The sequence below is a fragment of the Anas platyrhynchos genome, chromosome 1 (genome assembly GCF_047663525.1).
Source record: "Anas platyrhynchos isolate ZD024472 breed Pekin duck chromosome 1, IASCAAS_PekinDuck_T2T, whole genome shotgun sequence".
NCBI lineage: Eukaryota > Metazoa > Chordata > Aves > Anseriformes > Anatidae > Anas > Anas platyrhynchos.
Window position 1 is genome coordinate 70,499,663 of NC_092587.1, and position 27,848 is coordinate 70,527,510.

The 27,848-nt window shown below is 36.9% G+C and overlaps 1 protein-coding gene across 2 annotated transcripts in view; it reads left to right on the forward strand.

The window, feature by feature from the left end:
* LRP6 (LDL receptor related protein 6) overlaps window positions 1–27,848 on the forward strand; it is a 127,558-nt gene that overhangs the window by 10,385 nt on the left and 89,325 nt on the right. The window contains exon 2 of one of the 2 annotated variants that reach the window (XM_027454486.3): window positions 4,101–4,494. The exons of the other annotated variant lie outside the window; for it this stretch is intronic. Coding sequence (XP_027310287.1) covers window positions 4,101–4,494 — 394 coding nt within the window. The remainder of the gene's footprint in view (window positions 1–4,100; window positions 4,495–27,848) is intronic. 2 annotated transcript variants of the gene reach the window in all.

Below are 27,848 nucleotides of genomic sequence, written 5' to 3' on the forward strand. Positions count from 1 at the left end.
TTGCCACAAATTTTGGTGGCCACCTCTCATCTGGCCTAAATTTTGGGTTCACAAACACCTGGTTCAGCTAATTTGTCAGAGCTGAGGTAGCCCTGCCTTTCCCTGTTGTGCTAGTCTTACGTTTATCTGCTTTTGCTCTGAACTGGTTCTGGCTGACAACTGGCTGAAAACTGCTTTTTGGTGGGTGAGGAAAGGGTACGGTAGCTTTCTGCTAGTTTAGCTCCCTGCGTTGTCTCGCTGTGGTATTAGGTGAGTGCTAGTGCCAGTGCAAAAGAGAGGTTGGAAACCTACAGCTGAAAGTGGAGCTGAGGAGAAAGGATGTGGCTGCAGTCACATCTTGAGCAGATCTAACAGGCTGCCAATAAAAGCAGAGAGAGCTGCTCCCCCTTCCAGCACCCTGCTGCTCGCCTTATGTTAGTTTTGGATTTTGCTGGATCTCTTCTTGAGTTGATTCAACTTGCTCACCCAGTCAAACCTTTCACTGATGTAATATTTGAATCAGCTTGGGAAAGGGCCCATAACTAAGTGATGGGGTAGAACAGCATAGCTGAGGGTTGCGAATGAGGAAAAAAGGGGGTTGGGGAAAATGAGGTGATACTAATTGTCTTAACCAGGCTAAAGTCCCTATGAGTGAAAGAGAATGAGCCTGAGGAAGGGTAATGCTGACCTCACGACGCCCAGAAGTGTTATGGATGGATCACCAGGAGTGGAAAGAAAGCAAGTAGGAACTTGTGGAAGTGGCATCTCAACTAGTTAAAGAAAAGTACGACAAATTCAAATAGCTTCAAGTTTCTTCTTGAATATTAAAAAAATAAACAATAGTATTAAAAAGTTGAAAAATGATTTTATTTGTTAATTGATTTTTATTTCTACTGCTTCATCCCTTTGCATCCTGTGGGCTGCAGTATTTTTAAGCCACAATTTTTGTTGTGGTTCAGATGTGTTAAACCTTAATTTGTGTAACTTTTGTAGTCTCTAAACAAATATTTGTTCTTGCTGGTGGATATAAAAAAAGGCTATTTTGAAACTAAGTCTAGCTTTTACTCTGTATTGGGTACTTTCCCCTAGTTAAAAGAATAAACTACATGTAGGCCTCTCAGGTGGTAGATGACGTGATAACTTTCACTATGGTTTCAATTGTTGATTTCTAAGATGGTTGTTTTTCCTTTTGCTTTAAAAGAGTGTAAGTACTTCTTTTCAATGTATTATACTTTGATGCAGTTAATATGTGTATTTATGATGTATATCAAAAGGAAAAGTAGAAACATATGTAAAGAGTTCAGCTTTGACTTCTTTAAAAAAAAAAAAAAGCAAATCTGAATTGCATCTCCTTGCCCCATTGCAACTTAAACTGTGAAATAGTTGCGTAGCTATGAAAGGAATTTCTCTTGGATTTCTTCCCTTTAGTTATTAGTATAGTTCATAACTGTGTTATTCAAGACAGCATTGTTGGGTCCTGTGTCTCTTTCAGAGTGAGTTATATGGAGCAGGATGGGATCTTCTGCCCCAATTCTCCCTTTGGCATTGCTGTTTGAGTCAAGTAAATAGCAGAGATGATACTTGGTACTAACGCTGCCAACTTCAATAATTAGATTTTATAGGATATTGAAGCCTTCGTGTTTTCTGGGAAGGGTTGGAGAGGGTGGGGGAACAAACCTGTTTTTTATTATTTTGGTGATGCATACTTCATTCCTGAATGTCGCAACAGATTGGAAAGCTTAATATCCTCATCTGCCAGCCCTGTGGAATGCGCTACAAGTTGCAGCTTTGAAACAATCTGTATGAAACTGCTCATCCTAAGTGTAGCTGTGTTCATTCTGAGCTGTCACTCAAATAACTGATATCATTCATGAAAAGGATGCTTTCTCCAACTGTTCCTTGGCCAGCTCTGAGCTCCAACAACGAGTGAATAACCTATGCAGTGCAGTTGTGTTAGGCTCAGCTGTGCCTTCAGGCCTCAGTGATTACACTTGACATGCCTGGTGTTCCAATTCACTGCATGCTGTGTGCATGGGTACTCTTGCTCTGTGTTGTACATAATAATGGAGCCTGTACTCATTTGTGCCTGGATTTACCTTTTTTCAAATGCTGGGCATGCTGTCTTATTAGAGAGAACTCTGCCAGTTGGCTGCATATTTCACATGGTGCTTTGGGTGACATTGAGCTGGCTATTAATGAGATTTTTCAAGTCACAATTGTATGCAAGCTTTAAAAAGTAGATTATTGTATTGCATGTCTCTTTTTTATCATTCTCAGTTTACCACGTAGGTTTTTTTTTTTCTGGAAATGCAGTCTTTGTAAGCAACCTGCACTTAAGGAAACTCTACTGTGATTCATTTTGAATCTTTAGGATATGGAAAATTATGCAAGGAAGGGAAGGAGATAGCAAAGTAAGGTAATAAACATACTTAATAAAAGGTTTCTGCTTTCTGATTTAAAGATATCTACCCCTTCTCCATAGAAATATAATCTCTAAACTGAATATTTTGCTGCACAATTAAAAACTTGTTTTCTGGAGGGGGAGTACAAATTTAACATCCTTAAAAACAAAAAAGCTCCCCCCCTAGCTATTCAGGTATCTTTCTTCTAAAGTTGGCATGAATCAATTTATATTCAGTACTTCTAAATTTAGGCAGACAGCCTGAACAATTTAGTTTTCAAAAAGAAAAAGAAAGAAAATAGCTTCCAAAGATATAACAGCACTTTTTTAATTTGTTCAGTTAGAGGTAGATTAAGGAACTTCTTAGTTCCTTCAGCTTCTCCCAGTACATGTGGCAGTGTCTTTGATAAACAGTTTTGCAGTAATGAGGGGAGTAGCCTGCTCCTGGAAACTAGCTTTAGAATTTTCTAAAGCGTGTATTTGTTAGGTGTTAGTATTTCTAATTTCAGTGTGGGATTCTGAATGCATTGTGATTTCTCATGCAAGAACTGTATCTGTTCTGGCAGTGTAGCCATTTACATTCAGACAGGCACATCTTTGGCTCTGAAATTAGGGCTTTGAGTTAGGACATACATCCTGCTAGAAATTTAATATGCCTGCTTATCCTGACAAATAAATCTGGAGGATTTTTGTTAAATTTGTGTGGTGGCAGATAGACAAGTGTTCAGTATGCCAACTACTCTATGTCTAGATGCTGCTGTACAGCTCCACTGCTACAGTGACTGAGTAAACACGGGGAAAAGTAGATATGTTTAGTGGTAAAAACTGTGTACCTTATGTAAAAGTAGGAACGAGGACAGAATTTTCATAATGTTATATATAGCTTGTGGTTAAGGAGAATTAAAGGGGCATATTACATTTAAAAAAAATGGTTGCTTCATGATTGCTTCTTTCCATTAATTGTATTAGTCAGGTGTCATGTATGAAAAATGTACTGACCGTGCAAACTGATACAGTAAGCAAATAAGAGGAGTGGAGCTGAGTTTGAAATAACTCACTGTGGTTCACTCATGTAGGTGTATTTTTCTCCCTATCTCTTCATACCAATATTGACACTTAAATATATATATATTCCTTTAATTTTCTCTGTGCTTTTTATTTGTATGTATTATATGTAAAATATCCAAGATACATAATTTCAGAGAGTATCAACACGCACACATGTCTTTGATAGCCTGATATGAATTATGCTTTTATAGAAGCTTGTGCGGTGTATATTACTAAATTCTGGCAATAAATAAATAAATATTTTTGCTCTTGTGGGCCAGTACTGAGTGCTTATAAAGCTGCTTTAACCTCATCTTTCATATTCTTATTTAAGCATCCTTCTGTACAGAACAGTGTCATTTGGGCACTTCAAACCTCCATTTTCTTTGTTCTCTGCCTTCTTCTTTAATCTCATTTTAATAATGCACAGCCCAGAATAATGAGCTGCCCATTACCAAGTTACCATCTTGAGTTGTAGCACAGTTGAAAGACTTCGATTTGAGTCTGTGCTTTTCAGTCAAACTTCAAAATGTCCCCCCGCCTCTTTTTTTGTTCTCTTTCCCTTACATTAGTAGTTGCGCTATGACGGTATGTCAGGCCATAAATTGTCCTTAGTAGGAGTGTTGTTAATGCATCTGCCTGTCCCCCCACCCCTTATTTCTCCCACTTGAAGCTGCCCCGCTGTTGCTGTATGCAAACCGACGTGACCTGCGCTTGGTGGATGCTGCACATGGGAAGGAGAACGCCACTGTGATCGTGGGTGGCCTAGAGGACGCGGCAGCAGTGGACTTCGTGTTTCTGAAGGGGCTGATATACTGGAGTGATGTAAGTGAAGAAGCCATTAAACGAACAGAATTCAATAAGTCTGGGAGTGTACAAAATGTGGTCATCTCTGGACTTTTGTCACCTGATGGGCTGGCATGTGACTGGCTGGGAGAGAAATTATACTGGACAGATTCTGAAACAAATCGGATTGAAGTTTCCAATTTAGACGGATCACTGAGGAAAGTTTTGTTTTGGCAAGAATTGGATCAGCCCAGAGCAATTGCCTTAGATCCTGCAAGAGGGTAAGTCTTTGTCAAAATACTTATGACTATGACCATTTCTTCTACGGCTTGTTTGCTAAGTGATTTTAAATACTCGATGGAACTGTTATTGAAGTTATTCTGATTCATTTTGCATTATTTGCTTCTCTATTATTGTGCCTTGAAAATAATTTGCACTTCTGGAAATGCTTTTATCTTGGTTTGTGAACAACTAGAAATCATCAGGCATTCAAAAAAAAAAAAAAAAGAAAATTATTTTGGCAGTAGTGCAGATGATAAACAGAAATTCTAAGGTGAAAATGTGTAATCTGCTTGAAAAGCCATCAAAATGCCTGTAAATAGGCTTGTGCATCACTGCAGTGTCAAGTAACTAATTTTTTGGGAACGTTATTCCTTGTTAATGTTTATGCTTTATTGAAACAGCAAGAGAAATGAGACAAATAAATGCACTGTACTAAAAATATTTTGAGACGTGTTTTGGAATTTAACCAAAATTAACAGCAAGGTTGTTCTCTTCACTCTTCAGGGAATTTATTGGCAAAAAAAAAAGGGGGGCTTGGAATAGACCACTCTAGAACAGATTTGATTGTTCCCATTTCTCATTTCAGTCTCTAAATGTGACTTACAGTGTCATCTTTTTGTTCCAATTTTGGGACTAAGCTGTTGTTGACTAGTGGAATATCTTTGACACTGTGTAATCTTCTTACAGTTCATTTATTTGTAGTGTAGATATAATTATACTGTCTTTTTTTCCTGGACAAATAGGAAAATGAATCTCTTGTAATGTCATGTCAAGTAAGTTTTTCAGTCAGCTGGCTGGGGGGAGAAATTAATGCATTATTTTCTTTGCAAAGATGAGGACTGCTTTATTTGCTTGCAGCTTCTTTATATTATAACCTGTTAACTTGTTTGGGTCTTTCCTTCACAAAAGATTTTTTTTTTTAATATTTTGTTTGTTTGTTTTGTTTTTATTTTTTGTCCAAAACATGGCTTCTTTCCCAAGCTTTGTAGGAATGCTATATCCTGAATATTTTCCTCTCCAGTTTCAGTAGGCCTTTGATGGTATATTAACAGGAAAAATGTTTCATTTGCATTACTTATATTTTTAGCTTTGGAAATAACAAAAAGGATAAACTTATTCTTTTCCTCTCTCTTTACTACTTAAAAATTAGAGCCAGTGATAGCACAAGTTTATTTTTCTAGATTCTAAAACCATTTAAGTATATAAGAAAAGATGCAACAACTTGTGCCCCTTTCACCCACCATCCCAAAAGTGAGAGAGATGGGAGGAAAAATAGTCAAAATGTTTTTGATTTGTCTTGCAACCAGAGAGATGGTGATCCTTATTAGTAAGGAACAACACACTCTTGTCAAGCTGGTCTTTTTTAGTAGAGTATTTGTATTTTTCAAATATACCCAGTAATATGTTCAGTGATCAAAACTAGATGATTGCATACTCTTGCACTCTTTCAAAATGCTTAGCTCAAAGAGAAACTACAAGAAAAAGAGTGAGATAGATCAAAGGTAAAGTGAACTCATAACTTTTTCCATACTGATGATCTGTTGAATCAATAGAGTAAACACTTCAATAAACCTGAATTTAAAAACAAACAAAAAACAAAACAAACACTGTAATTGAAAGACAAGATTTTTTTTTTCTTCTTCTAGATCTTTGTAGAAGTCACTTTGTAAGTTGTTATATTAAGGGTATGTTTTAGGGAGATAGGAAGGTAATGCAGTAATATATCCACTTTCTGTCTTACCATACTGCAGTATGTATGTGTATGTATGCAGTATGGTATAAATAAATAAATAAATTGCATTCCTTGTATGCAATTTTTTGGCAGAAAACCTTTCAGCTTTAAATAAAGCTGATCACATTGCAGAGTTTCCTCTAATGCTTGAAATTATGGGTGGAAAGGTGTGTTTAAAAAAAAAAGAAAAAGAAAAAAATCCCCAAACTGTTCCTGTATGTGTTCTTCTTTCACTAATATTTACACTTTCTTCTAGCCCTGTAAATATCTTTTGGTTTCACACTGTTGCCTGGCAGACAGTGGTAGGAATAAGCCATAAAAGGATCTACAAATAGTTAATGAAATATGAAATTTGGAAAAGCAAAACCCCTTTCATTTTTCTGCAGTCTAGTCCATCTCCTCTTACGCACAGTTGATGATTTTTCCAGATACAGATTTATGAACTTGTGCAATTCATCAAAATAAATGATTTAGCAGCAAAATTTACACTAAGATTGTTATTACTCACAAGCTCCATTTTTCACTGAAGTTTGACAAATATAATTGCAGATATATAAAGTATTTCATGATCATGTTGAATTTAGTACCAAAATGTATTTGTCTGTTCTGTGCTTGGGTATGTATGTGTATCTTCTATACATATTTTTCTTACTAAAAATACGTGAAAGTCTGCTTTGAAAAAAACCTTAAGAACAATATAAGCCAGCACAAATATGCAGTAATGAATAATGTGTTTTCTTGGCAGTGTCCCATGTAGAAAAAAATAGTGTTTCACCAACCCTCTGGTCTTTTCAGCAACCCGTCTGTTGTAGGATACTTAGCCATTGCTCTCTGAAGGTCTTTACCCAGTACTTACTCTTCTGAAGAACGTGACTCTTCTTTTTCGGAGCATACTACAGCAACAGTAATGGTATTAAAGAATAACTAGTTTGGGGCCCTTTGCTACCACTGCCAAAACCATCTGTTAATTGTATGTGAGGTTATATGTGTAATTGTGAAATAGCATCATAGAAATTAGACTTGACGCTCATGTCTGCTATCAATAATAAGTAATACATTCACTAATGGAAAATATTTCTCAATTGATAGTTGCGACACAGCCCCCAAGTCTAATTTTTACTCTGATATTTTTCTGTAGGAAGTCATCAGAATCTGAAATGTCTGGACTGTTCTTACTGACCATCTCCTGTGTATGTTCTCAAGTTGGAGCTTTTTATTTCTCTTTTTTATATGCTTTTTTATTTCTCTTTTTTATATGCTACAACTTATTTTGCAGTTTATCGTTCTGTTTTCTTGACAGTCAATTAAATATTGTGTGTGTACACATGGTAAAGAATGAAGAGGAAGGGAATGGGGTGCTTGTTCAGCCTTCTGAAGTGGACTGAGGGTTTTCAGGGCTGGTTCAGGAAGGCTTCTAGTTGCTTGTCATCCTATCTGAAACTGTATATTTCTGAACAGTGTTAAACATAAGACCCTCTTAATAAGATCAACAACTGTGCATAATGCATACTCTGAAACTTCATTATTGACTTTTGCCAAGGGAAGAAGACCGGGTCGTAGACCACCCCATGTGCAGAAGAGCATCATGTTTAGGAATGGCTTGCATGAAAATAGAGCACGTGGAAGAGAGGTTTTTCTGCTTCAGTATTTATGATGGGGGAAAAAAAAAAGTCATATCTATTCAGATTCTTGAGCAAGTACTGCTTGAAAATGCAGTATTGTAAATTTGTACTTCTGTTTTTTCTTATTTTACTTGTACCGCCATTTTGTCCTCAGGGAAAAGACTTCATTATCATCATTACAGTTCCTCCCCAAATTGCCCTTTAGACAACTTGATCAGCTTTCTTCATAGGAAGCACTATCAAAATGAACTGGTTTTTCTCACTTCTACATGTACTGTTCACCCCAAAGGGAATGTTAAGTGCCTTCTAGAAGTGCTGACTAATTGCTTACTTTTCAGGACATGTTTTAAATCAAGTGACTCTATAGAGTTACTTTAATTGTTCAACTCTTGTAAGGCTTTCAGGTTGTAAAGGTTTCAGTTAATGAATGGAATTAAGAGTACAAAGAACTACAATACTTTTTATGACAGCTGAAGTTGATTTTTGGAATTAAGTACTTTACATGTTGGGGAAGATCATCAGATTCAACGTGCAACCCTCCCCCAGCAGACATTTCAATTTTTTTCATCTAAAATCTTTCCAGGGAATACATATACTTTCTTTGTTATATGGACCTTTTTTTTTTTTTTTTTTTTTTTTCCGTTTGAAAGCTGACAACTTACACCTAAGTGCATCAAGCACAAAAAAATTCTTGCAGTTTCAATACAGGCATTACATCTACACATCATAACAAAAGATCCATGGGAACTGGTGGTATTTGTTGCTGAGTTGTGGATGTTGTAAAAACAATATAAGAAAAGGAAAGCTGTTCTAATAACAGTTATAGCATATTTGATATTAACAAAACAAAAAAGGTTTCAGCACCAAAAACATTTTGGTAATAAAAAAATCACAATTTCTTTGTAAGACTTCAATTAAGTTTTTTTTGTTTGTTTGTTTACATACAAGTCAGTATTATCTAAAATGACTTTAGATATAAATCCCAATAATAATGTGAATAACAGAAGGCTTTGCTTCGTGCCTTCTCTCGCCTGATGCCACATCTCCCTTGAGCAGATTGCATCTGGCTGAAAATATTTATGGTACTCCTCCACTGCTACTGACATGTTTCATTGGCAGCAGATTAGTGCACTCTGCTTTTTTTTTTTTTGGTGTATAGCCTAGCCTGTGACAATCATGAGTTAATTCTGAGGTTTTATAGGTGACTTATGGAAGTATTAAGCTGATATGAAATCTGCAGACTGTTGTGGTGTAGGCACATCAGTTTATAAGGTGTATTTAATCTTCACCTAAAGAAGCTTTGTTTATCAGAAGATGTTGGTTGCAAATACAGCCCTCTTCATAGGTTTGTTGATTTCCATTACTGTCAGTATCAGAATGTTGAGGCTTTTAAGTCCTTTTTTTAGACGAAAGGCTGTGGCTCAGGGAAGAAAAAAAGTAATTCTGATAACAGCTGGGAGGTTAAAGACAAAATTGTGATATTTTTATTTGTTTGTTTTTTTTTTTTTTTGTTTGTTTGTTTGTTTGTTTTTTGTTTTTTGGTGACTTAAAGATAAAGCTAACCCAGAAGATTGCAATGGTATTGCACAGGTTGTCCTGATAACACTATATCAGGAGTGGACTGCCTTGGCTCTTGAGCTGCATTTAACTTCTGAAAGATCTAAAATGCAACAGTGGTGCCACTAGTAATTGGATGATGCTAGCACAGGGGCTGTTGGGTGATCTGAAACTCTTGGCACGGGAGACTGCAAATCAGAGAAGATTGCCGAGGCCAAGACTCCTGCATGATGCAAAGCCTAACAGCATGCGAAGCCTTAGCCTGTGGGAGACTAGCATGGCATCTGAAATGTCCTTGCCGTCTTCTCCAGAACTAGTAGAGCTCCTTGCTTCTGAAGTATGAGGTGTTCAGGTTTTAGCTCTTGGTCTTACGAAGATGTGTGGCTTCTGAGAACATGATCAGACATTATTCAGATATGGTAATGGTGTTGAATGCTAGCACTTTTAGCTTTTTTAAATTTGAACATCATTGACAGTCTGTTAATTCTGAACCATTCTTTCACAAGACTTCACAAGGTTTGTCTGCAGTTTGTCATATATGGTTCATGCGATTCAGGCTTCCAGTCCATTGCTAGGGTAATTCTGTGTGGCAGGATACCCAAATTGTGAAGGTATGATTTTATTGCACAACTCAAAATATTCACGACATTCTCTTCTCTTTTTGTCTCCTCTGAAGGAGGAGGTGAAGGAAGGTAACCAGAAAGTAACCAGAAACCCATGTATGTAAAACAGCAAAGGCTTGGAGAGGTGACCTCTCTTGTAAATCTTGCTGTGCTGGTTTTAGGTGCTGCTTCCACTGACTGCCTATTTTCATCCTACTGGCAGAGGTTGCCAGGAACTCAGAGGAACATGCCAAGATGTTTTCCTTGCTTTTCAGGCATTTAACTTAGTTTTCTCTATTTGTGGAAGGAGATGCAACAGATTTGGCTTGTTAGAAATAAAACTAGAGTGCACAGAGTTGATTTGTAAAGGATGAATGGATGTTGTTCTTAAAGACTCAAGTACCATAAAGTTATAGGTGCTTTTAGCTCAAGGCAAGTTTGGAAATAAGCTTTCATCCCTACCTCCTTTGTTAAGTGCTTGGGCTAGAAAATGAGACTGTGGACTGGATCAGTTGAGGGCTGTGCTTTGCCTTCTGCCAACTTCACTGTGAATAAAGTAGTAGCATCTTGAAACACTGCAGTTTGTCAGAGCCTTGAGTTCAGTGTTGGTGTGTTTTTTCTTCCTTTTTTTTTTTTTCACTTGGTGTTTTGAGATTTGGATTTGTGCCAATGAGACTTGTGGATATGGTATTTTACATGATACTCTATCGACAATTTATTAAGGTCACATTCAGGAGGATGGTTAAGCCTGTTAACATGTACCTTAATGTTGGAGTGGTAAGGGTGATAAGAACTGGTAAAATCAATGTGAGTTGGCCTGAACTATCAATGTATACTTCAGAAGTTTACATGCAGCGTTTGTTTTGTGAGTTAGAACCAAGTATTTAAAATGAGGTAGTAATTTCTGGTCTGTGTGAATAACCTCTGGTGATGAGTCTTTGGGCATGCTTCTTTTTATCTGCATTTTCAATCCCTACAATTATATCCTAGCATCTAAGTCTAGACTATGAAACTAGACTGTTGTATTAAAAATAAAAATAAAAATTGTGAACAAACAAGTTTTCACTAACCGTGTTTTGAATGAAGCTTTATACTGAGTGTACACAGGGAAAGTTATTTTTAAAATCGTGATTTTATACTTCTAGTAAGCATTACTAGCTAGCACGTTAATTAAAACATATTTGTTCCCACACCTTTAAAAAATAAAATGATCCTAAGATACCTTTTAATAACTATTAACAGGAACTCAAAGGGGCCATACTAATTTACAGCATAAAGATGTGATCTGAAGTATGGTTCATTCTGTGTTCTTGCTTAAGAAGTTCAAAGTAGTGTTCTTGTAGGGAAAGCAGAGTGGATTTAAAGGAATGTCTGCGATATTTCTGGGGAGGAGGCCAGAGTAAAACAAAACAGTCTTCCTCTCCCAACTCCTCAAATACAATTTGGAGGTGTTTATCAGGAAATCATTAGCTTAGAGGCCATGACATGCACTGGTAGCCCATCCATGTAGTAGAGAAAGAGCTTGCAAGTGCTCAGTAGAAAAACAAACAAATGGCAACTGACTCAGCATAACAATTGGAAATTGCTGTAAGAAATTATTCTTATACCTCAGTTTAGGGAAAAGTTTTGGTTTTAATCTCTTTACCATATTGAGGCAGGATATTTTAGATTTTTTATGAAAATGATGACAAGCCTTACAGACAAAGTGCACTGAAGCAGATCTACACCAGAAGAAGGTTATTTGCAAAACTATCCTGCAGTGAATACAGCTCACTGCAGTGCATTTTAAACTTACTTTGTTCATTCTGCGACCATCATCTTCCCTTTTTACATAAGCTTCACTGGCAAAAGCACACTTTTTGCCATAATCTGAGTTTGTGCTCCAAATTTTTGCTGCAATATTTTGGCCTACATGCTGTACACCTCTGAAGTGCATTTGTAACAAACAGCAGAAATATATAAGATAGAGTCTGCCTTAGTCACAGCAGGTATGAGGAGTGTAGTAGTTTTGTGTCTGAGTTGTTAATGAGTCTGCTTTTTATGGGGTTAGGGAGTATGGAGACAGAAGGAATGTCAGAGGAAAAAAATCTTCATTTAAAATCAAGACAAGGTTGGTTTTGGGTTTTTATACCTCACAGCATTTGGGGAAGTGACTGAAATATGTCCATCTTAGAGTGTAAAGTTTGGTCCAAATTTTAGACCAAAGGATTTGATTTGTATTGTAGAAAACAGAGCAGAAAGTCAGCTTTGTTTCTTTGGGCAGTATTTTGTGGAGGAAGTTGATTGTTGAATTTATTTTGTTGACAAAAAAAGTTTGATTTATTACTCGTTTCTTGAAAATAGATGATAAATTCTCTTGCTAGCATGATTTGAAACAGACTGATCATATTCTTTAAATAAATTATGGATTAAATTTATTTTATTTTATTTAAAAATCACAGCACTCAGCTGTATGAAAGTTCAGCATGATTAACAAAGGAAAAAAATGTCTATAGAAGAACCATCTTTATTTGGCTGCATTCCTGGAAAAAATAAGACTATCCCTGTGGAGAAAGAGTATATTTTGGTACCGTCTTCTCTGTAAAACGGTCAGATAAAATGTCATGGGATAATACATTGTACAGAGGATGTTGAGCAAATACAGTTTTTTACAGTGCAGCTAGTAAGAAAGGAAGACATACTGGGGACATAAATTTTGAGTGGTCCTAATAAAATATCTATAATAATTGCATATGGAATTTATGTTTATAGACCCCAGGATAGGAGAAGATGGTTTGCATTACAGTCAATATGCCAGGGTGCTGAGTTGGGTCGGTATTTGAAGCAGTACAGTTCCACTACTTCACTATCTATCTATAAAAGACCTGAAAATGAGCTGAGCAAAGCAAAAGTTTGTGCTTTGAATTTCTGCTTGATGCTTGGAGAAATAATTATCACTTTTAACTCTGTTGTATTATTATAGTCTACCTGTCAAATTTCCAGTCCATCCATTTCGTTAGTTGGTGACAGCCCCCATGGAAGTTGTTTGTAAAACATCTGGCTAAGGTGTGGGCATTTCATAATAAAGCAAAGCAATAGAAAAACCTAAGCCTTGTCTGTGGGAGCTGCTTCAGATGGACCAGTGATGCTATTTCACACTAGTATTCTGGATTTTAAGTTGTGTGCTTTAAATGCACATGTCTGGGTGAGAATGTGAATGCGTATGTAATATGTATTTGTGGTGCCTGTCTAGTTAATTGTATCTTATAATTGAAACACGCTAATTGTGTTGTACTTTAAAATAAAAGAAAAATAAATAAATAAATCCAACGGGGGAAAAAAAAACCAGCAAAATCAGAATCATGGAAATATTTTTTTTTTCCCTTGGACAGATGAGTAGTAATAGAAAGAATACTAAAATATTTTCTAGACCTTAATGTTTAATTAGAATCCTCTACTATTATTCTCTTCAAAATTGTCAACATCCATTCTGGATCTCTTTCCCCCTGCCCCCCTCCCTCCACGCCCCAGTTCACTTACTTTACATTTTCATTTCTCATGGGAACCTTGTCATTTCTCACTTTTACATCTTAATTCCATGTTTCAGCGTAAAATATTACTTATAATAAGTTTCCTCTGTCACTTCAAGCAAAAAGTGGTAAAGATAGGAGATTATGCAACTGAGAGCACTGTTAAGACTGGTAAGTCTGAGTGTTTTTTCTAAATAAATCTATGCAAGTGTGAAATTTATTTTTCTTATTTAAAGGATAAACATTATCTCTGCTCTAGCAGGTTGTAGTATTATACTAAAAGAAATGTATATTTCAAATTAAGTTCATGCAATTCTCTTGCTGTGTATTGTAGTGATGCTTTCATTTGCTGTAGAATAAAACTCTTATCATTGTCTACATTTAAATGAACTTCTGAGTAAGCTAAAATATACTATTTTGATTTTTTTTTTTAATAATTATTTTCAGCATGCTTTTTTTTTCCTTACATTAAAGAAAAAAAAGATGCTTATCTTTCTGTGGAGAACACATTTGGATCTAAATTTAAGCCTGATTAGTCCAAGGTAAAAACTAATCAGGAAAAAAATTGCTCAAAAGGTATATGTGATATATAAAGCAGTGGGCTTCTGTAAGCCTCAAACTGTAAGGAGATCTTGCAAGAATGTCTTCAGGTGTGTAAAACAAAACTCACATATTTCTTGCTGTAAACACTTGGAAAGCAATGGAACTCAAGTAGTTGGTAGCAATCCAGAGTTGTCTGTTTTTGTTGGGGTGGGGAGCAGGAGGGAAATTGCTGCTTTACCTTACTGTAAGGTCTGACTTAAATGTTCCATTAACTGTATAAAGTGTTATGTGTTGATTTTACTGTGCTTTCCTGATTAAACAATATGTCATTTTATTGTCGTAGTCTGACACGCTATTTTAAACAGTATTAAATGCTGTGCTTATTGTGGCCAGAAATGATCTTTGGAGGTTCTGACTGAGAATGTCTATCGGCCCCTAGGCATGCATAAAACTAGTTGCTCCACTGAGGGGAATGATTGCTGAATGCGATGCTCAAGCCAGCGCTCATCATTGAGTTGGCAGACTCAGAGCTTCTTGGCTAAAGAGTCAACAGTGAAACCAGAGATTTGTTTTAGTAAAGGTCTGATCGCTGCCTATAACCACTAAAAGCTTGAGTATTAAATAAATTATATAGGCCTAATCATCATTTTATAGCTACAAACCAAATTTGGATTTAAAGAGACGGGTACTATGAAAGCATGAAAGTACAATGTGTTCTTGAGGTTTGACAGAAATTTCTGACTTAACTGGAGAAGAATTGTCTTCTTGCATTAAAATGTACTTCTTTTTTGAGACAGAAATGAGACTTGGAATACTGTGAGTTCCTAAACAGAGTTCTCTATATAAATGTATTTATTTTAGCTTCATTAAAATCAGAGAAATTTTGTCAGCTAATGTAACCAGAGCGTTCTGCCCACAGTTCAGTAAGTATCTGAGGGATAGCCTTGGTAACTTTGAAACAGAGAGGAGCTTTTTCATGCCATGTCCCAAGCTGCCTGATGTTGATCAGACCCCCTATATGCCATGGCCCTGCTGTTTCCTGTTCTGTCTTCTCTAACTAAATAAAAAGGGAAATCCAGGTCAGAGGAAAACAGCAAATGTGTTGGCTTTGCAATGTCCATTGGGACATACCTGAACTGAAGCCAGGCAATGACTAGGAGAAAGGCTCAGTGACTTTGAGTTTTGATGGGCTTTATGGTCATCCAGGGGCTCTACAGATACAGAGACAGAAGTTTTCCTATTTTCTTCAATGAGAATAGGATTATAGATGCCAAAAGGCCACCCTTGCAACAGGGTGGGAAGATTAAGATTTTTGAGCTCTGGTTCTTATTTAAATTCTTTGTCTCTGTCACTCTTCTCCTTTTGAAGCCTGGGCCTATGCAAACAACTGCTAGTAATCTCATGTTGAAGTTTTCATTGGTGGCTGTGAAAGTATTAGGCTTCTTCTGTGACTCTCCAAAACACAAAATGGAGACAGACTGTGCATTTGCGTAGTTTGGGACTCTTTCCTGCCACCTGCATGGTTTGTAAAATCTTCCAAAAAATCTCACTCATCCCCTTTGTCTTCTGTATAAACCACATTTTAAAAGCTCCCTTAGAGAATTTGACGTGTTATACCCTAGAAATGCATGACCTCAGCCAAAACTTGAGTAAAGAGAAATGACTTTGTAAAGATGGTGGGCTACGTTATGTTTGCACACACATGCATGCAGATGGTTGTTGACATGTGTGTATGTGTGTATGCATATTTTATCTGCGGAGTTCACACTAGTGTGAATATTAACAGTACATATACCAAATGCTCTCCAAATAGGAGGTATCTGAAATCTGCTACAGAAGTTGTTCAGTTAAAAATTGAACAGAACTGCAGAAGAACTTTGAGTGCAAGTCTTTCAGAGACTAAACCCTTTATATTTTATCTGGTGACCTTCTTAGTCATATATTATTTGACTGTTAAGTTGATCTTGACAGGACTATTCCTACAAAATTAAAAATGTACTCAAGTGTTTTGAAGGACCCAAGCTGGAAACTGCTGGATACCAAGCATTTTGTGGTCCTGAAGCTAAAAGGCTGAAGTAGTTGACAGTGTTTTGGAAGGATAAAAAGATGAAAAGACAAACTTAGTTTCTTACAAGGAAGTAGATGCTCTAAGAAGTAACTATGAAGATTAAAAGTAAGATTTGTCATATTGGGAAAAGCTGTCTGACAGCTCTTTTACAGGGTACCAGAAGTCCTATATTTAAAACTAGACAGGAAAGAAAGTGACTCTGAAAAATACAATAAACTAAAATAGACCATTTTTGAAATCAAGCAGACGATCATCCATGTTAGTTACTTTATATTTAAACCTTTATTTGAGTTCTGCCTGTCATATTACAGATTAAAAAGTCTAATCTTAGGCTTCTGCTCGTGAATGATTTGGCGTAAGACTCTTCTATTGTTAATTTCCAAGTCTGAGTTTGCTTAGGAATTGTCATCCCTGAATTCACAATTGCCTGCTCCAGTAAGAAAAATAAATTATTTTGTGCAAACGAAAGTGTTTGCAGAATCAGTTAACTATAAAGTAAATTTATGAAGAGAATACAAAATTATTTTTAATATGCTACTTTTAAAGTTATAATATTACAAAAATAGTTGTGCTCTATAAAATTTCTGCATGAGAAAGGATAGTTAATGCAAATATTTGCATCTTGAAATAGGGAAAGATGAGAATTGTTAATACATATTTCTCAAGATTATCTAATTTTTTCTCTCACTCTCTGCCACGTCACCCCACCATGTACACTATCCACTTTCTAGACCAAACCTTTCAGTTTTCTAACTATACTTTACATTCAATTATTGAGGGAATGTGTAAAGCAAACACATGCCGTGGGGCTTTTTTTTTTCCCTCTTTGTTGAAGTTCTAGTTTCCAGAGCATCTTAAAGATGGCTCTTAGAATCTGTCTTGTGAACTGCCTAATTTTTAAGGCTTGCTTGTTGTGGTAGACCATAAGGGTAGGATAGGTAAAATCACATCATTAATAGTTATTTTGCCATAACAGTGTTGAGTATGCTGGTTTGGTAGAAGACAGTGTTTTTTCCACAAAGAGAGTTTGTGGCATTCCAGTGTCCAGACTTAAATGATTGTTTTCTTATTGCAGGACCTGGATGCTATATGAAAGTTCTTTTCACTAACTGCTGAATATTAACGGCAAGTGTTTTCTCTTGAGATGGTAAAGAATGAGATTGAGCTTAATCTATGTATTTTTCTCTTAAATAAGACCAAAATCATATTAAAAACAATGTAAGGAATAACTACTATCCCCTATTTAAGTATAAGCCAACTCTGGCTGATAAAACAGAGTTCTGGTGAGAATTTGAAAAATGCATGAGCTAGGTGATGAGAACAAGTATCCAATTGAATGCTTGATGATTTTTAGTGAAATGAATGTTAAACTTTTTCTCTTTCATGTGCATCTTTTTTTGCAAATACATTGTTTGTGGTGAACCATGAAACTTGCCATTTTCACCATTCTCTTGCTTCTAGGTAAGTTTCTTATGGTGTGACTGTTGTCAAGAAATTTACAAAAACATGCAAGACACAGCTTGTCAAACATATGTTCAGTGACTGCTTGACTAATGTTCTTCTGATGGAAAAAGTTCTGGCTCCTTTTTTTAGAAACAATAAGAAAAATCTATGGGAACAGCTAGCCTTTTTATGACTGACTTTGAAGCAGTAACATGACTTGTTTCTCCGTTTGAGGCTGTCCCTCTGGAATTGTGATGTCACTAAGTTCTGGCATCTGTTTTCTCAGTGCTGTCGAGTGCCATGCATTAATCTTAACTAAGATAGTTTGGTGTTTTCTGTTGTGTGTCTGACTGCAGAATTGTCAGTCTTTTAAAAATAGCTAACTAAATAAATGATGCTTTCCGAAATCATAAAGTGATGTGAATAGTCACTGTATCCAGGGAGCCAACAAATTTCAGGCAAGGAATGCACAGATCAAACCTTTTGACCTTCAGTCATTTCATTTCACTTAGGTTTACCCTGTTTGTGTAACTGAAGACTGTTTTAATGTAGTTGTGTTTCTAGCCGTGGCACGAAATCATATGAGTTAATGAAGTGGTAATTATGGTCTGGTGTTATCTCCATCTAGGCACTAGTAGGCTGAGTTATGCAATTCACATACCCTATTATATAGTGGATTTGATTACAACACCTTATTCAGTGTTTCAGCAACAGGAACTGTTGACAAGAATGGCCATGCCCAATTTTGTTTCAGAGCTGCTCCTGTGTCTTATTTATCCAAGACCTTTTTTTCATGGAGAGATTTGTTACCCTGTTTAGAACTGAAATGCTCAATTTTCTAATTAAAACAAAACAAAACAAAACAAAAATCAAACAACAAAAAAACAAAAAAGTTTTCAGCTGGTGAATTCAGAGATGGTAGTAGGTATTTGTAGCATTCTGATTTGGGGCATGAAATTGCCCCTCAACAACAGTAAGAAGCTTAATAGTAGGAGGTTTTTTTTTTTTTTTTTTTTTTTTTTTTTCCATCTAGAATTCAGTTTTATTTTAGTCTTGATCTTTCTTTTACAGGTTTGACTGAATTCAAAGTCTGTGTCTAGTGCTGTGTATACTAACTGTTGAAGTAGGAAAGGATGAAAGTGGAATGGAAGGATGAAGGAAGCTCTAATTTAAATAAATAAAGACCTGTCTTGAGGAAAACGTGACTTGATAAAGCGTTTTCCACAAAAACATGTGAACACCAAATCTCTGTTTTACTCCTTTCTTCCACTTTTTGGAACCCAAAATGATTTGCTACTGTTCCTCTTATCAGAAGTAGAGTTGACTTTGCATGTCAAAAAAATGAACTTTTTTTTGTTTCACCAATCACTTTTTCAAGTGTTCCTCTGCTTTTTCAGCCTTTAATCTGCAATGTAGTGTTGTCTTATGCCACTCTTGACATGTTTCAGAATGCATTGGATGAATTTGTTTAGAGAAACAGTTCTCTCTCTCTCTCTCTCTCTCTCTCTTTTTTTTTTTTTTTTTGCTTTTGCTTTTGTTTGTCTTCAGAACCACAGCAGTGGGCAAAATGTGTCAGCAGAAGTAAGCTGAATGATTCCACAGACAAACTCTTCTCACTGCCAAAAGAAAAATAACATTCAATTGAACCGCTGTTTTAATGGTAATAGTATATGCAATTCAGATATAAAGTTATCTTCCCAGATCGGCAAAGATTTCCACGGTAACTGTGAGTGAGCTGGATGTACTGTACTGGGATACTTGTTCATAAACATAGGCTTTTTTTTTTTTTTTAAGGATTTTTCTATTTTATATAAAAACATTCAAGTAGAATAGTGTGTGTGGTTTGTGGAATGACTGTGGGAATAATATGTTTACCTATACATGACAATGATATGCTGAAACTTAAGTCTGTTTAGAGGCACCTGTGGTCTTGTGCACTTGGTCAGCTGGTTGGTGGGTAGAGGGTGCATGTGTGCCCACCCGCGGCACAGAACTGTGTGACTGACTATTTCTAGCTGCAAGAAGTGGACTGAACAACTTGTACAGGAGGTGGTCTGATCTGCTCTGTATAGGCTACAGGATGCCTTTTCAAAGTGTTGAAGCCCACAGGCTCAGGTCGAAGCTGAGGTGATTGGGAGAAGGTGACTTGATGGCAAAGTGTGACTCCTTTCATCCAGGTCTTGTATATTCTCAGATTTTTGACCTTTCTTTGGAGATCACAAAAACCATGTCAGTCAAGCAGCCGATATTTTGGTTTTGTCCCCTTGTAGTGCTAAGAAAGCTCCCCAAGCACTGCAGTTGGGCATCTAGTGCGAGGACATCTGGGGCCTATGGGGGTACAGAACAAGTCATAACGTGCAGTTGTGTTATTTAACTGTGGATGTCTTCTGAACTAGATCATAGTATCAGCCTAGTAGTGAGAAGATATTTGTTTTACAGAAAGTTATTGAGATTCTAGAACATAAAGGTGGTTGTTGTGGAGTGTTGTGTGGCTTTGTTTATAAGGGAAATATTTCTTCTCCGTGTTTAAGCATATTGATGAAAATTTAAAAATCAAAAAACCTGAAGTAGGCAATAGCTTAGGGGTGTGTTTAATTGATTGTTTGTCATCTGTAAGGGCATGAGCTTGTGTTTTCAGTATAATAAAGGTCTAAATGGTAGCCTGGGGAATGGTGGTGGTATGGAGCAAGGAAGCCTGGCAACTGGATATTTTAGTTGAGGGTCAGACAGTATTAAATTTAAAGTTAAGCACTGTCAAACCAGTTACACAGATAAACAGGACACATCTCAAAAGAAACGTTTCTGCAAGCAACCCTTGGTATAATGAAAGCATAGCTCCTGTGTTTAGAAGGAAATCATACTATGATATAAAGTAACAGGCATCTAGACTGTGTAGTCGTTCTTAAAACATCAGCAGGTATTTTCCATAAATAAGATCAGTGTGTAGAATAAAAACAATATGGTTGGATTGCATCATCTTGGGTTGCAGAGCTTATTTCTTCAGGAACACTTATGTACAGATAGCTGAAGACATTATGCCATGAATTGGCAATAGTTACAAGCATGTAACTTTACAAAAGCATTACACATTCAGTGGTGTAATGTGTTTAAAAAGACGGTTTTGATAGGGGTGAGGTCTGCCTTAATACTATAGTTGGGTGAAAGTGATTTGTGTATCACTCAATAAATATACTGGTTGCTGCATGCTGATTACTACAACTTTTTTTTTTTTTTTTTTAAAGATATATGAGATGAAAAAAATCTGTTCCTGATTTTTCCTTGATTTTTATTTTTCTGGGGAGGAAGGAGTGAGCAGGGGAGAGGGAAGCAGAAAAAATGGCATTATTCCTGCCATAGGATTCATCTTTAATGTCACGTCTATACAGTAAAACTAATTTATTTTCCAAACATTTGCTGTTTAGATGTTTTGTGAGCACAGTGTTGTTCTCTCCGCTTCCTTTCTTCCCCTGCCACACTTGCAGATGCCTGCTGAAACAGGTATGGAAATTCTGCCTGAATTGCTGAAGCCAATGCTATGCCAGCCTTCTGTGACTGTGTTTTAACACATGAAGCAGCAGCTGTGCTGATGCACATTCAAAGTACCAGTATTGCTTGTCAAACAATTTAGATGAATTGAGAAGTGAAAAAGCAAAAATGGGTTACAAAACCTGGAAAGAGTATAAACACTGTTGGGAACACTTTGAGGGAGTTGAGAGAGTTTTAAGGAATGTTTGTGGTATAAGCACTCCTTTCCATTGCTGCATCCCCAAATGCAAAAACATGGTGCTAATGTGCCACTGAACTGTTTATAAAGAAACAGAGGTGCTAATCCATCTTCCTAGTTTGAGAAGACGAATTATATAAACTACATTAGATGATGAAGTAAGAGCTGAAGCTTTCATTAAAAGATTTCCAGTTTGTTAAAGTAGGCACAGAATTACCTGACAACTTGTTTTTGTTGGAAAATGCCGATTCATCAAAATTGAAACTTTTGTGGAAACACTTGTTTTGACAACTTTTCTTTAGGTTGTCATCCTGTTTCACATTGTTGGAGCCTTGAGTTTCCATCTCTTGCAGCCATATCACACTAGCTAGCTGGAAGCTGGTAAAACACTGATTTTTAGCTGAGGGAGATCTATCCAGGTAGTTCTTTCTGTTTCAAATGTTACTTTTAATTGTTGGTCTATTTCAGTGAATACTTCTATTTTTTGTAAACTTTGTGTTTGTTTCAGTGGTTACAGCAAGACTTAGTTTAGTTAAACGCTTCCAGAAAAAGGAACAGTTTCACCCTTTCTATATGCCCAGCTCTCATTCCTTTGTCAGCTCTTCATCCTGGCACTTTGGTCGGTGCTACTCTTGGCACTGCCTGTAGGGCAGGTAGGAGTAATGCTTGCCTAGGTCACCAGAACTTTAATACTTGTCTTGCAGATCCTAAAAGGTAAGGGGAGGAAAAAATGTAACAGAGAGGAATTTGATGACTATGTGTATGTGTGTATATATGTATGTGTGTGTATGTATATATTTTAGGAGGTAGAAACAGGGCAGCTGAGGAGAGATGGGCTCTTTTTGCCTTGTCAGAAGTTTTAGCTTCATGTGTTGGTTGAGTTGTACAGCTTTGCTTGTAGATTCTGGTTATCATATAGGAATGCTAATTATCCGCTGGTTGTTTTCCGAGGCAATCTTTTCAACAGTTACTAATCTGTCTCTGTCTTGTAATGTTTTCTCAGTGGTGTTTTTTCTCTAAGGTTATTGCAACTTTTAAAGTAATTGTGAAGGCCTGTGTCATCTCCACTAAAGGTCTGATTTTCATGGTGACATACCAAGTCCACACTATGAAATGCAAGGCATTTTTCTTTCTTACTTGCCAAAAGCAATGTCACTAAATTGCAACCAGCAGCCTTTTAATTCACCCTGTGATTTGTTCATCTTTTGTCTGAATACTAAGCAGCTTATTTTGTGAAAGTCATATTGTCTTAAATATATGAGCAGCTGCAAAGGAGGAAATACACACTGAGTTGCTTAACAGATCCATGTTGCCACATGATATTCTTGCTTGGTTATCTTCCAGCACAGGATGCGTTCTTGCTTCTAAAGGTGAGATTGAGAGGATAACAAAGCAGTAGCAGATTGTACTGCCAAAACAAATAATTTGTGGGTCTCTTCCACCACTCCAATCTCATAAGGACAGCTGTTAACCAAATGTTTGACCTGCTTAATGGTGTGGGGATTGGGTACTGTTTTGATAGGGCAGTGTAATTAATGACAGGTGGCACTGCAAACTAATACTTGTTTTCTGTGATAATTTTGGCTTAACTATGCACAGCTAAAAAGCTTAAAAAAGCCAATCCTGGCACAGACTAGTGCTTCCAGCAGAGGGTCTAACCAAATAAAGAGTGAGCAGTTCCCTTCAGTGGTAGTACAAGAGCTACTGTTTCTCTGCAGAAGCAGCTTTAGGGAGAGCCGTGTTAGCTGTCTAGCCTTCCACATATTTTATGCCATGGATGTTTTGTGCCTTTTGCTACCCCTGCTGATGTAATTAGAAGCCAAAATGTGTTGCAATTGTGGAAGACTTGCTGGTGGATAGCAACTCCACTCTGGACCTTGGGCCTTGTGTATGGATGCTAGGGAAGATGGTTGCTGCAGAATTTTGCTGTACCCTTAATTAGCTCCTCTGAGGTTACAGGTTTATGTATGTGAGCTTTGTGTAGCTGAGGAGGGCAATGTTCAAAGCTCTGTAAGAGGATTCTTTACACTGAGTGTATCAGTTTGGGTAATGTTAGGCTAGCAATGAGCACACGCACACAGAAATTTGATGGATGTAGGAGCTGATGATACTCTAGAAATGAGAACAAACACCACTGGCAGTTAGTATGTCTGGTGTGTGTGTGTGTGTGTATAAACACTGTAGATATGCAAAAAAAGTCCTAATTTGGTCTTTGCAATTTGTTGCTCGATTTCAGTCACATCAGGGTCCCCGGTGTCACCTCCCTGTGATAACACAGGGGCAATGGTGCAGGTTTCTCTTCCCTAACAACATCCACATGGGACAGATGTGCTACAAATGCTGGACCTGCTGCCTCTGTTTTAGTTAAACTTCAAGGAATCCAGACATGACATGCTTCTAACTAGAAGACCATTTATTTTAATTAATTTATTTTTTTTTAAATTCCAGTGTTCACAGAAAAACTTGTTTCATTAGTGTTTTCTTTCTTTCTTTGTTTTCCAGAGGTTTTGCCCATCACTCAATTTTAGAGTGGTTGTGCCTTGTCCTAGAAGTAAGGCAAAAGGAGAGGGTTTAGGTAGATGCCAGCTCATCACAGTGAACTGTGTTGCACAGTGTTGCACAGGATGTGCAACAAAAAAAAAGCAGCCCTTATATCTAGTTTCTAACCTAATATGATTTTTCTTTTAACAGATAGTCAGTGCATGTAGTTTATTTAAATGACCTCAAAAACACTTGCTCGTTCCTCGCTCTGGAAAAAGCCTTCTGCTTTGACAGCAGTTTCGTATCTCTATAGGAGCCTTCTATGGAGGGGGAGATGATGTCTCTGCTTAAATAGCAGAAGTTGATACTTTCACTTGGTGTCAGATATAACTGCCTCATTGACATCAGTTTGGGTTGGTGACTCTATAAAGAACAAAAACCTAAATAGTAACCTCTCTTGTTATAATTTAAGTGAATGCTGAGCTCTTGCCAAGCTGAGCAAGCCTCGTTTCTTTCACTGTTATCTTGAACCAGAAATAAAGAGAGTTTGTGCCCTTCTGTTTGAAAGTTACCAGAAAAAAAGATTTTTGAGGGGTGATGTTCACATGTCTTCCTTAGGTACCCAGCTTGTTGAGTTAAGTTAGCCAGCTCAACTCCCACTGTAGTCACTGGATAAGGTTGTTTTTTTTCTTTGGGTTGAGTTCGAGCAATACTGTAACCTCTGCAGGAAGCTGCTTCTTTTCGCCTGTTTAGTGCATGGTCTGAGCTGGCTAGCTCACCCTGATGAATTAGGGTCTAAAGGTGGACGTTGTGATTAATGCCACTTCTCCTCAGAGAACACTGAATGTTTGAAACTAATATCAAATCATGTCAGTGCCAGCTTTGGAGATCTTGGTTGCTTGTATTGACCATAAAAAGAAAGGCAAAAATATACATTCTTTTAAAAAATACTTACAGTGTAACAATCAAGTTTTAAAAAAAAAAAAAAAAGCCCCCTCAAATAAACCTAGTGTGAATTTATTGGATAATTTCTTCATGTGGTGTGAAAGGCTGAGCAAAAGGGTCATTTCATGTCCCACACCAGTTCAAGAAACTAGAGCTTCATAATAATTCCAGCATTGGAGGCATCCTAATAGACATTGACCTTGAATCAGTAATGCAAATCTGACTTGCATATATTTTAGACTCTTGTGGTCATTAAAGCACCGTTCCTGATAAAACTGTGATGAAGGCAAGAGTCTTTGTATTTCACCTCCATTAAAATAACTGTTTTATCTCTGGAGCAAAATGAGGCCTTATATTCTTTTTATTATTATTATTATTTTTTTTTCCTTTTAATAGTAGTCCTCATAGTTGTTATATCATTCATTACCAAAGCAAATTCAGAAAATCTTCTGTTAGGCACTGCAGCCCAAGGTAGCGGGGCACGGAAGGTCTCTGTGTAGAGGGGATTTTTGTACTCAGACTCTTAAGGTGCTAATACAGCCATCGATATGTACAGACCTTCAATTTGGTGTGTTACATGGAACTTCAGTTTCTTGGCTTCCCTGAATATAGAAGAGAGTGTACAGCATTGTGAAGCATGGCTTAGGCTCTTATTCTTGAAAATGGCTATTAGAAAGACTTGATTACAGATTGAATTCTTGCTTGCATGTAAAAGCCATTTCTCAGATGGTTATGTCAGTTCATCTAGCTGATCCTGAAGACGTTAGAAAACTGTCAGTGGGAAGAATATCTCAAGAACTCCCTTTTTTCTGAATTATGAGCTGTGAGCTAGGGAATGGCGGTGTTACTGGTGTAGGGAGCTGGTTAGAAGCAGGGCTAGCCCTAGCCAAGTCCATTTTCTTTCCCTGTGCTGTGAAAAAGCTGCAGTACCTATTTTCTTGGATTGTTAATTAGGCAAGTTAAGGTAAATATGCATTTGGTTCTCTACTCAAGCAACAGAATGCATCCTTCTGGTGTAGCTGTTCCTTTTGTGCAAACTGGCCTGATTCTATCAAGCTGTCAATGTCACATGCCATCGAATCACAGTCTTCCCTCACTATGTGTCAGTGTGCAAAGCCAAGCTGTTCTGACAGCTTCCCAGTGCAGTCCACAAAAAAAAGCAAAAAAAAAAAAAAAAAAAAAGCAATGTTATGAAGAGTTAAGGCTTCCCTGATTAAATTCACTATCTACATTTCTTACACACTTGGGGGAAAGTCTTACCATTGCAATGACTTTTGTGTATTATTAGTATACCTCTGTCCTTTTATTTGAATTTCTTTGTACAGTTCTTTTCCAAACATATTTTTGTCCTCAGTGGTAATCCCAAACAATTTTTTTTTTATCATTTACATAACTGGAGATCTGTTCTATTGCAATTAAATTCGGTTCAGAGAAAAGTAGTTAAACATTAATTGTCAATAAAGCAGATAAAAGCCCTTGGTAAAATTGGATAACAAGCATGAAGGGATTACTGTTCATGACTTGTAACAAAAGAAAGTATTGCTATCTGAAGCACACCATGGAAAGGCTAAGTTGGACCTGATACGAAAGGAATAAATTAAATATAGAACAAAATCAATTTTTTGTAAGTGAGCACATTCAGATAGTTTTCAGAAGTTATATTGCATTTGAGATTTGAATGCATCCCTAATGTACATAAGCTCAGCTCTTGGGGCAAATAATATACATACATACACATACATAATCTTGAATTTTACTTTCTCATATTTTGAGTGCACTCTCATGAGTGCTGGCTTGAGCAAAACTTTGAGGGGTTGGGTTGTGTGAGTGTCTTACTGCATTTCATAGAAAATGTAAGCTTAAAGGAAAGCCCAGAACCTAGATGAATTAATCGCACTTTGCCTTGGGACAGAAATCACATAAAGTGAAACCTGTAAATTATGCATGGTTTGGACACAAGTCTCAAGCAATTGTGCTCAATGCTGCCATTATTAATGAAGCTATCTTCCTGCCCCAATCTTTTTCACCCTTAAGACTATAAATGTGACTTATAGAAGATTTTTGGAGTAGAAAAGCTTTGTCCTTTTTTAAAGGAAAAACACACACACACACACAACCAGTACTATCCTGCTTCAGAGTTTATTAGTGATACGCGGCTATGTGGTGGGCTTAATTTCAGGTTGGTGAAGAATGGATGCAGAGTTCAGTCAACCTGAGAAAATCTTAACAGAAGTTGCAGTTGAGTAATTGTGGAGAGGGATGGTGTTACACAAAGAACTAAAAACTCTGCTTTTGGGTGTAATAGGGATATAGAGTTGCAAGGTGAACAGCAGGGGAACTCTAATGAAGTGCAGTTTCATTGGCAGGAAATTTGACAAAATTGTATCCTTACATTCTTCCCCCTAGAACAATTCCTATAGTAGAAATAAGACTTGAAACCACCATGTTGCCTATCGGCGCTAAGAAAAACAGCAGTATGGCTGCTGAAAACACCAGTATCTTTAACACATTGCATTCCCACCCCTGGAAATTAACAGTCATACATTATAGCAGATCTTATCTAGTGTAACAACTACAGGTCAGAATGTGACCTGAGTTTACATGTTAGTGAATTATTTTAAATGCAATTTTTGTGTGAATTTGATTAGTAATTCTAAATTAGTAATTAAGTTGGCATTGCTTCTGCTTAGCTGTGGCTTGCTCTTGAAGTGCTCTTGTGCTGGGGGTTATGTTAGGATACTTTACCTTCTTGAATTTGCTACTGAGCCTATGGATTCCTGTTCATTGCTCCTGACTTCATTCAAATAAATTATTTAGGTATTTTTGGCAAGATTTGAGTGTTTCTCTGCAATCTATCTTCAAGACTCAACCTTCTCCATAGCTCCCTTCCCAGCTGGTAGTGTCTCTTCTACATGCTGGGCTTATATTTAAAACTTGGTTCTGAGTGGCATATATGTATTTTATAGTAAAGAACAGAGCATGCTCTCCACTTAACTTGCTCAGTATTTTGCTCAAAGAGTGGCACAGAATATGATAGGCCTCTCCCCATTAAAACAAGTCTTATAACAAAGTAATAAAGTAAAAAATGTAAGGGTAAGAGAGCATCACAGAACCAACAAATTTAAAA